Raw genomic sequence first — 11196 nt, 5'->3', positions numbered from 1 at the left:
TTTTTTGTCTTGGCCAGGTCGGGGGGGGGGGGGGGGGGGCAGGATAACAACTGCATCATTGCTTATTAATATTTTTTTTTAAAAATGTCATGTTGGTGTGAGCAAAATGCAGAATACATATGAAATATAATTTGACCTCCTTATGACAAGGCAAATTTAGTTTAGATTGTAAAGTGCAACTACCCCCCCCCTCCCCACCCCTCGCCAAAAAATAAATATATATATATAGTAAAACTTTTTTGAAACCACATATCATTCTTAGACACATTTTAAACTTAAATGGTATAAAATATAAAATATTTGTTCTTTATCATGGACAATCTTATAAGTCATTGACATTTTGATCTTCCTCTTTTCAAATAAATATCCACGTAGTTGTGAGATCTACATTAATAATGAACATTTATATGAAAGGTACAGTAATGTAAGAAGGGTATGAGAAAAAAAATACATACCAGGATCTTGAGTCTATAGAGCAAGGATGGAGCATCAGCCAGGCATCCATACTCTTTATTGGTAGGATTGTACTTTGGCACGTAGCCGTCTGTGCCAGTACAAAGGAACACTTTCTCTATGCTGCAGGAGAAAGAGTCACCCAGGTTTTGCACTGGGTCCACCATCACACGACCATAGATGTTCGAATCTATAAGGGAACCAATCAGAATGAGGGTTCAGACTCAATACAGGGACTAAATGAATAATAAATTCAACTATTTTCTCCTAAACTAATATTTAAAGAATTATATTGCTCTTGGAATCTTGTACCTTCCATGAAGGCAGTGTCTGTGCCCTCTCCAAAGCCCATTGAGCCATCAGACAGCCACAGCTCCTTCTTAGACAGCAGGAACATCTGTGTGTTCAAACTAAACTCTGCTGCTACAGGGTCACTCACCTGAGAAACAGCACAATACATACATACATATATACATATTGTTGAATCAATGATAAACAGGTCAATTCCATATTCCACGTCAATGAAAAAGCTGAAAGCAACCTGCTGGAAGCGGATGTCCATGTCGAAGGTGAGGGGCTCCCTCGGGTGACACACAGGGGGTATGCTGAACTCCCCGTTAGGTGAAGCAATGCATGGAATCAGCTTCACAGTGTAGGTGCCGGAATAGTCCCTTACCTACACACACACACACACATTATGATCAGTTTACTTTTGTAATATTCATAAAATCTATAAACTACATTTATGAATACTATGCCCGACTATCTAAAAGAAACAAAAAGGTAGAAAATAGAACTGAACTTACAGCAAAGTCAGAAACGAAGCTCCATTGCTGCATGGGCTGGTTGTAAGTGGGCTCAGTTCTGATCAGGGATAGAGTGAATGTGAGTCCAGCATGGTCCGCTGACATGACCATTGAGGACAAAGTGGTTCCTGAAAGCCAATACAAATCCCAGATATTAAAAAATCTAATTGAACAACTTCAGAAAGAAAGAAAAAAAAATCTTAGCAGAGTCCAGTTTATTTTAGTAGCTAACATTTATCTAGGATAATTTGTGACACCTTTATTAACTTAGAAAAATGTGAACTGTAATATTGCTTTTATTTAGAAATCGTGTAATTTATTTTATCAATGAAAATAAGTCAAATTAATATATGTATTTAAAAAAAAATTACAAAACATATCTTATGCCAGTGTACTGATCGACCAATCAGAGCCCATGCACTGCTAAAGTTACTACTGCGTGACCAGTATGAAGCTCAGAGAAGAGAAATAACCAAGTGAAATTATACAGTATGAATTGGCACTGATGAGGATGAATTCACCATCTATAATTTGAAAGAAGTCTGGACACTCGCATGAAATACATCGCAATGAGGTAATTTTTGAGACTGTATCTCCAACAAGGCGCCACATGAGAAATAAATTTAAAGAAAAACAAACACGATCCAAAAAAAGCATCATGTTTACATTTACAAGCGGAGTGAGCTCAGACTCAGAGAGACTCATCATTTTTAAAGACCTGCCAGGTGTCCATTTACTGCGTTAGTAAAGGGTAATTCCAAAATATGTTACAAACAGGCCATAATATTTATTATTAATATAACTGTAATGCTAATAATGCACCTATTTATCACGAGATGCGGTTACTCAATTATAATGCAACGCTTTTTGAACACTAAACATGCTTTTGACAGTAACAAAACAAAAAAGTGTAAACAAGGAAACATATAATGAGAAATGTTTTGGCCATCCACAGCACCAAATTTCAGAACCATTTCTTTTCTAATTACCCCTAATAAAGTGTGAGGTAAGAATGGAGAAGTTTGTGAAATGTAATGTCGCTAACAGTAACAGTAGAAGACAGTAGAGGTTTCTGTCAGGAGGGTCATTAGAGGGCGCATATTATACTGTAGCTTATAGATACATCTCTTTGGGACAGCGTTTGACAGCATAAATGATAGGAGAGCCTGTCAACAGGTATGAGTGTGTCTGTGCCCATCTGTACCTATGTCAGTGTATTTTAGGTTACCTGGGTGAGTCATGACAAACTGTCCCCTAAATCGAGCCTCAGTCTTGAAGTTGACAACAAGACGGCCTTCATCGTTTATTCTCATGCTGGTGGGATACATGGCACCTACAAAAATAATTGCACAGATAACATCAGGTTACAGTGAATTTCTTTGGTTTATGTGTACACAAAGACTGATATATACTGATAAATGTTTTAAAAAGCTGCGTTGATCTATATTCATGTCAATTTAAATTCACTGTTTGAATTTCTGATGCATCACTATACTTGTAGTTAAATGTGTGCTTCCAGTACTTGTGGCAGTATGGCATATCTATACTACCTTGCAGCTCAGCTTCTGGTGGGCTTCCAATACCATCTTGCCATAAGATGGCAGTGTCATACACAAAGGTGAGCCGCAGCTCAGACTGTAGGTCAAAATGTTGCCAGCCGCCAACCGCAACCGGAGAGTGGAAGACATAGGACACAAACAGAGCCACCCGCAGGGTTACATAGGACTGAACCAGATTCAGCACCTACAGACACAGGAACAGAGGAAAACACATTAAAACATGTTTGTGTAAAATGTTCAAGAATCTTGGAGTCGTAATAATAAAAAATGCTGTTTTTGGGAGTTGAAGCTGGAAATACATTTTCAAATACTTTCAGGATTTTTAGTCTCTATGAAAATGTTTATGAATAAGAATAAGATTCAATAAGAATTTGCATATATCTCTTTTTTTTTCTATAACTGTAGTTCCTGACAATTAATTTTATTTATTTATTTATTTACTTTGTATGTATAATTTATATAGGTCCCACTTTATATTAAGTGCCCCTAATACCTGTGTACTTACATAGTAACTAGATGTGTAGTATGTAACCACAGTGTAAGTACACATTGGTACATAGTATCTACAGCTCTAATGTTTGTGTAACTACACATATGTGACAACCCACTGAAAGGTATGTGTAAATACAAATGTGTAACAGGACATTGGTAACAACACTTTTTTGGTAATGAAAGTACAAATGTGTAACAGCACTAACAGCACTTTTTGGTAAAGAAAGTGTTACACTTTATATTAGATTTATCATGTAATTACTCTGATGTTACACAGCAGTGGCCAGTAAGTTAGGCTTTACAAATAAATTGTGGTTGGTGTCCAGAATGTTACACTTTAATATTAAGTGGACAGTTCCTGAGGAGTTGCCATGTAAGTACACTGGTATTACAGTGGCGCACCAACTCCAACTCGAGATCCAACTCCTCCCACTTTACATATTCCTAAACCTACCCATCTCCACCCCCTGGATGCCATTCCACCCTTAAACCTACCCATCTCCCCCCCCTGGATCCCATTCCACCCTTAAAATTCTTACATTTAATCTATTAAGTCAATTATAATAATGTGATTATCTATACGTTATCAAATTAAATAATTTACACTGAAAACTACAACTGCATTAAATAATATTATGAGATTCTTTTAAATATTTTTGAAAATACAAACAAGAAATGATGGTGGAAATGATACTTTTCAACGAAATTAAAACGCCAGTGCCAGTAGTGTTTAATGAGTGAGTCATTGAGTCGTTCATTCAAATGATTCGTTCAAACGGCAGATTCATCAGATGTTTATGCGTGGGCTAACGAAACTGATTCAACCAAACGGAATCAATCAGCAATGAATCGGCTGGCTGAGCTTGTCGGCTTCTCTAAAAGGACTGAAAATGTGTATGTGTGTGTGTGTGTGTGTGTGTGTGTGTTTTGATTTTTTGCAAATATGATTTATTCTGAAGCAATATTCTCATCAGTTTTCTATCAGCTGTGACATAAATCTGCGTGTTTTTTTATATTTTATCCAAGGGCATTTTTTATTTACCTTTGCAGAGTGCATTTTCCCACTAATCTCATTAATACTTTCATTTGAAATTCTTACAATTGATCTATAAATTCAATTATAATAATGTGATTATCTATACGTTATCAAATTAAATAATTTACACTGAAAAATACAACTGCTTTAAATAATATTATGAGATTATTTTAAATATTTTAGAATTTCTTAGTGTTGCGCATTTTGATTTCTCCTGGAGGCTGCGTGAGCCTCGCCTCAGCAACACAACCTTATAGTTGTATACTTTCAATAGATGTATTATATACAGAAGCTATATCCACTATTCACCACTTACTCTAAATGTAATAAAATCAGAAGAATACTTGTGTTTTGGTGTTTACATAGTTATTTTTGGTTACTGATGTTTTAATCATGTTATTGTCTGACGTTAATGAAGCGTTTAATGCCGATCCCTGAAGTCTTATGTCCCGGGGCTCAGCCCTGGATGGCCCCGGCCCAATTTAAACACTGTATGTAAGTACACAGGTATTAGGGACACGTAATATAAAGTGAGACCCTTATAGATATTTAAATATTTGTTTCTTTGATAAGATGTGACTTGTTCAGACTGACCAAATGCTAAACATGAAAAAAACCTAAAAGATCATAAAAGATACAAGTAGTTGCCATATAAAATACTTCTACATAAAATATAAAAAATGTACCGGTATATTCAGCAAGGATGAAATATATATACATTTTAAAGTATATTAAAATATATATTTTTAATTATTTTAAATTGAAATAACATTTCACAATTACTGTTTTACTGAATTTTTGAATGAAGAGACTTCTTTCAGAAGCATTAAAAAGTATATCAATTTAAACAGTATATACAGTATACATATATAGAATTTTACATAATCTTTTTTTTTTTACCTTAAAAAATTACCTTGGCTCAAAATATTATTTGAACATAGCTTTGAATGACACAGATTCTTTAAATCTTTACCTGTCCATCTGTGCCAATGGATCCCCCACAGTCATTCAGCAGCTCTGACATGTCGTAGTAGCTACTGAACTCCCACAGGCATGCCTCCTGGTTAAGATTGCGGTAGAATCGAAGGGAATTGGTGCTACGCATGGCCATGCTGTACTGGTACGGTAAAGTCTCACCAATAATTTCTGGGTTCTTTGTGGCGTCAGTGATGAAACCATGTGCTGTTTGGATCTCGTTGAAATCCAAGAGGTTAGAGCAGCGGTGGTTACCTACTCGTGTGCCATCTGGACTAAGGGTTAGCTCAAAGTTTGAAAGGGGACGTGTGGAGATAACAGGCAGCATGCCTGAGGAAAAACAGTAGAGATTAATACCCTGGACTTTTTAGACAGTTTGATTGACACTTGCTTGCTTAATAGTGCATTGTTTGTTATGGAGGTGGTCCCTTACCATCCATGTGCGGCATGGTAACAGTGAGTTTGATCAAATTGGGGTAGTCCGGGTCATCCGGGCCGGTGTAACGGATTTTAGCAGAGAACGGTTCAGCGCCCACTGTGCCAGGTATACGAGGCTGACACAGGCCTAAGGATGGTAGACAACTTGATTCAATTTTAAACTGATTCATTTTCCTTGAATTCTCAGAAAACAGCAAAACAAACACGCAAAACCCTGTGCTTTGTTGAATTTCACATTAATATTTTTTAAAGAAATGAGGAGCAGTTCAAATCATGGTGGTCACAAAAACCTCACCCTCCTCTCGGCTGATGACCACAATGGGTGAACTAAGCTCCAGCCCAGCATCTCCATTGGCATTGAAGGCTCGGGCGGCACACTGTACGCGGGAACCAGACTGAAAGTAGATGGAGTCCAAGCTGATGGACTTGGTGTTAGTGAAGAAGGTGTTGGTGTCCACTTCTCGCATGGGGCTGGTGACTCCATCCGGTCCACTAGGGGCACTAACCATCCAGCGGTACTGAGTCATTGTGTCATTGATGTTCTCCACCGAGCAAATGGAGCCAGTCTTGTCAAAGTCAAAGTATTTGGGGTTGCAGGCCTGATAGAACATAGACACGAGAAAATATCAGAATTATTGATGTGTTTTTTTGGAAGAATGAGAGACTAAAACTGTTGAATGACAACATTTAATTATTGGTTCACTCTTGGTACTTCATTTTGACTGGCATTTATGTGATGAGGTCACTTTGCCTTCTCATTTTGCAAGATGTAAGATGTACATTCATACTTTCTGAAGCTTTTTTTGTCTTTATATGGTAAATTTAAAGAAATAAACAAAATAAAAAAATCTATGGGATTACTCACCGTAACACACACAACAGGATAGCCGGTTGGAGGGTGGGGATTGTCCTTGGCCCTAATTGTATCATCATACAGCAGCAATGACACCACTTGAGGCACTGCTGGGAATGTGACATCAGCCACACTATTCATCTCTTCGATGTACACAATAGCCTTATTCATCTACAAAAATTAGGAGAGGAAAATACAACTATTTAGACTACCTAATTTATCTCATATCTCAATATCTCATTTTAGGAACAACAGAGTATGTCAATCCTACAATAACATAATCAGTGGTAAAAAGACTATAACTCACTGTGAACCTTTTTCCAAGTAAGCACTTGACATGTTTATGACAAAATGTTGGTCATCGTAATTCAGAGGTCAGTTTCACAAAACTTTCATTTAAAAAAATATTCTCAACAAAAGTTAAGAATATTTTGTATTCTTAAAAACAGGTCTTGACTTATTTTTTCTAAAGACATAACTTAGAAGAAGTTTTTATAATTCTTACATTTTTTTTTCGTTTTAAAGTTAGGATAATCTCTAAAGTCTGAAATACCTAAATGTTAGATGTTTAATGAATTTATTGGGTTGTTTCAAATATTTAAGCATTACAACATTGGCAATGCATTTTACTATTTCTAGAGATGTGCATGAGTACTCTGAAGTGACATTGATAATGTAAACAGAGTGCAAATGAATGCAAGAGACCACCCCAGCTTGAGACAGGCTCTTTAAAAAATAATTATTTAAAATGCACAGCACATTAAAGGGGTCGTATGATGCGATTTCAAGTTTTCCTTTCTCTTTGGAGTGTTACAAGCTCTTGGTGCATAAAGAAGATCTGTAAAGTTGCAAAGACTAAAGTCTCAAATCCAAAGAGCTATTCTTTATAAAAGTTAAGAGTCAGCCCCACCTACCTAAAACGGCTCGTTCTAACACGCCTCCACATATCTACGTCACTATGTGGAAATATTAGCATAATGCCGGCCAAATGTGCACGCAAAGAAAGAACGCGTGGTTTCAGTAACCGCAGTTAGTGTTGAAGCAGCATGTCAGGGAGTCGCTGAGTGATTCAGTGCGAAAGGAAAAGCACTTTATTTGGCCTTCCGAAAGTAGATGCATTTAGGAATCTTTAAGATTACTTACAACAGAACAGTAATGCATTTTATGGACGACCGTTTCATGAACCTAGGAGAGGTGCTAATTCTGACTTTGCTATGACAATCTGGCGCTTCTGAATCAGCTACTGTTTTGTTATTAGTTTAAGTATTTGCTATTGACTGTTCAAACGCGGAGTTTTGCGCAGCACAGAGTAACGCGTCGTGTGTGTGTGTGTGAGGGGAACAGGGTCACATCACAGTGGAGTCAGCTGTCTTAACCGTGGCTTGTGGACTGCAAACACATACCAGCTTCATCACTGTGTCTGTCACGCGACTCTGTTCCCCTTTCGGGCATTTCCCCTTTTAGATTTATTTTAAAAAAGCATCATATGACAATTTAACCTAGAAGAGTACAAGGCTGGCTGTGCACAAAGGCTATTTCTAAAAAAAAAAAAGAAGGGTCAATTCCGACTTTGCTATGACAATCTGGCGCTTCAGAATCAGCGACTGTAAGTATGTTTTGTTATTAGTTTAAGTATTTGCTATTTACTGTTCAAATGCGGAGTTTTGCGCAGCACAGAGTAACGCGTCGTGTGTGTGTGTGTGTGAGGGGAACAGGGTCACATCACAGGAGAGTGAACTGCCTGTCAGAAATCATAGCACATCAGCTGTCTTAACCGCAGCTTGTGTACTGCATCATCACTGTGTCTGTCACATGACTCTGTTGCCCTTTCGGGCTTGAACTGATGGTAAAACTAATGACATTATTAGCAGTCTTGATATTTACTTTGAAAGCTGAAGCTGCAATTATGGTAAGGGGCGTTACATTTCCGACGCGTGCTTGTTGTGTTCGGCCAATCACAATGCACTGGGTCAGCTGGCCAATCAGAGCATACTGCGCTTGTCAAAGGAGGGGGCTTTGTTGAAAACTACGTGTTTGAGAGAGACGGGGCATAGAGGACCTACAATAATGTACAGTATTTGAAAAATAATGTGTTTTTTGAACATTAAAGCATGTCAACATATTCTGTCACACCAAATACACAAAATAATGATCTTTAAAATAGCATCATATGACCCCTTTAAGCATTACAACATTGGCAATGCATTTTACTATTACTAGAGATGAGTACTCTGAAGTGACACTGATAATGTAAACAGAGCGCAAATGAATGCAAGAGACCACCCCAGCTTGAGACAGGCTCTTTAAAAAATAATTCTTTAAAATGCACAGCACATTAAAAAAACAAGATGGTGAATGCTAAACTCCCGTCAAGCCTGTCATGACAAAACATAGTGTGTATGCTTATTATGATTGTTGCTGTAATCTGCTCGCAAAAAAAAAAAAAAAAACAGTCTTTAAAGTGTTTTTCAATGAGTTGATCAGCGAGACTTCGGCAACAACTGCCATTCTTACAAACTTCTTAAAATGTATCTTAAAGAATTTTGTAACTTCTTTATCAAGAAGATTTTCCTATATCCAGCCCCAGGGCCTTTCAGTATAGTATTGAAAGGGTAATAGTATTCAATATAGTATTAATGGCCAGTTCAATATAGTAGTCTATGTAGTAAAGCTCTGAACATATTTTAAATGTTCAGTCAGAGACTGAAAGTGTGACGTTTATGTGCAGGCGACCCAAGTTCAAGAGCTCTTCTCAGTATCATTTCCTGTCGTCTCTCAGACTCTCACTGTCAACAAGATAGCAAAAAGCCCACCAAAATGGCTTTTGTACATGTTCAGTGGATAACTCTGTTTATAGGTCACTGTGTCTATTGAGGCCCATTTACATCATACAAGACTCCTCTGAAAGAGCCTGGAGACAGCGATTGGCTCCTGCTGACAGAGGCAGCTGCCGCATGGCTATTTTAGCACGAGAGTCACGTTAGCGTGTGTCTGTGCGAGTGTGCGATGTGGCATCTCTGGGGGTATTTTTAGAGTTGATGCTCGCTGACCTGTGTCTCAGCCACCATATACTCGTCAGGCTTCATGTGTACTGTGAAAGCCTCACGAATCTCTCTTTGTCCATCATAGAGAACCTGGATCTCCACCACATGCTCTGTCTCACCCTCTTTAAACTCCACATCTGTAAGCACATACAAACAAAGATATACAGAAAGGAATTAGATAACCATTTTGCATATATGTGACTGTAATTGTGTCAATTCTCCACTCCTTTTGAGCAGCATGTTACATGTTTTATTGATCATGGACATGGTAAAATCATTTCTGCTAATAGTATGGCATCTTATGGGATTTTATATTTATGACTCTTCTGCTAACCTTGAGAAAGGGGATTGTAGTCCTCTCCTGACGTCGCAGAGCCATCCTTGGTGTGAATTCTCACCACAGAGACCTTGGAGGTGTCGCCCTGACGTAGGACAGGAATCTTCACTACAGCAATCTCTCCAGGAAGTTGTGGCTCTCTAACACTGTATTTGATCTCAGCAAACCTGATGATGGACTCTGCGGTGGAAAATTTGTTTTGTTTGCTGTGAGAGAAGCTCATCAAGATCTTCTTTATGCAGATATTTGTCAAGAATGAAGAGAAAAAGAATACTTACTATCCTTATGGTCAGTGATGGTGACCAGAGCTTCTTTTTGTTCCCCTACTGCAGCTCCATATGGTGATTTGCTCTTAGCTGTGCCCAAAACCAAACGGAACTCCTCATCCTCTTCATGAATCGTGTCATCCACTAAAGTCACTACACATGGCTTCTCGATCTCCCCTGTAAACATGCAGATACACAAGATGAGCAGATCATGAGAGTGTAGATAGATGAAAGGCTGGTCGAGGAACAGGATGAAAAAAGAAACAGACCTGGTAGGAACACAATGATAGACGCGTCAGTATTGGGTCGTTCATTATAGTCCATCATGACCTGGGCAGATCCCTGGCGAGTGTAACAGTGGACTGTGGACCTCTGACTGATGTCGCCACTGCGGTACACCATTGCCTTCACCTCTCCATCAGCCTCATCCACTTTGTACTCTGCCTCCCTAAACTCGACTTTGGGCACTGCAGAAATATCCAGCATTGATTAATCAACCAGTATCACTCAACTAACATGTCTGAGTGTTTGGAACTGAGTGTACTGGCACTAATATACATTTGATCTGTATTTTGATGTCTTCTGAAACTGTAAAAAAGGAGTTGTGCTTGTTTTTGTTTTTTTATAGATTTTATTTAATTTTTTTTACTCACTGTCTGTGATAGTGTCATTGATGGTGATGACAGTTTTGCTAGGTTCTCCAAGGACTGCGTTCATGGGCATACGCAGCACCAACTCAAATGTCTCTGGTCCCTCCAGCTCTGGCTGGCCAAGGTCATCGAGAACAGTCACACGAAAAGTTTGCATGGTCACACCTGGAGCAAAATCCAAGTTACGGCTGATTCCCACATAATCTAGACCCGCTGGAAGGGAGAGAGAAGGGTTGGGGGGGGGGGGGGGGGGAGTCAGTTAAAAAAAAACATCTCTACTTGTTTTT

The 11196-nt window shown here is 38.4% G+C and overlaps 1 protein-coding gene across 1 annotated transcript in view; it reads right to left on the bottom strand.

Moving 5' to 3' along the window:
• Window positions 1-11196, bottom strand: part of LOC107598764 (FRAS1-related extracellular matrix protein 2-like) — a 41066-nt gene that overhangs the window by 1672 nt on the left and 28198 nt on the right. The window contains exons 8-22 of the mRNA XM_016290199.1: window positions 10913-11122; window positions 10529-10726; window positions 10272-10436; window positions 9991-10173; window positions 9663-9793; window positions 6625-6783; window positions 6055-6358; window positions 5755-5886; window positions 5320-5651; window positions 2810-3002; window positions 2464-2592; window positions 1260-1387; window positions 995-1129; window positions 766-892; window positions 456-643 (exon numbers count right to left, since the gene is read on the bottom strand). Of these exons, the coding sequence (XP_016145685.1) occupies window positions 456-643; window positions 766-892; window positions 995-1129; window positions 1260-1387; window positions 2464-2592; window positions 2810-3002; window positions 5320-5651; window positions 5755-5886; window positions 6055-6358; window positions 6625-6783; window positions 9663-9793; window positions 9991-10173; window positions 10272-10436; window positions 10529-10726; window positions 10913-11122 (2714 nt within the window). The remainder of the gene's footprint in view (window positions 1-455; window positions 644-765; window positions 893-994; window positions 1130-1259; window positions 1388-2463; window positions 2593-2809; window positions 3003-5319; window positions 5652-5754; window positions 5887-6054; window positions 6359-6624; window positions 6784-9662; window positions 9794-9990; window positions 10174-10271; window positions 10437-10528; window positions 10727-10912; window positions 11123-11196) is intronic.

This window comes from Sinocyclocheilus grahami, unplaced genomic scaffold (assembly GCF_001515645.1).
Source record: "Sinocyclocheilus grahami isolate Dianchi unplaced genomic scaffold, SAMN03320097.WGS_v1.1 scaffold255.1, whole genome shotgun sequence".
In the NCBI taxonomy this organism is placed as follows: domain Eukaryota; kingdom Metazoa; phylum Chordata; class Actinopteri; order Cypriniformes; family Cyprinidae; genus Sinocyclocheilus; species Sinocyclocheilus grahami.
The sequence above is the reverse complement of the archived record's forward strand: the minus strand, read 5'-3'. Positions and strand labels throughout refer to the sequence as shown.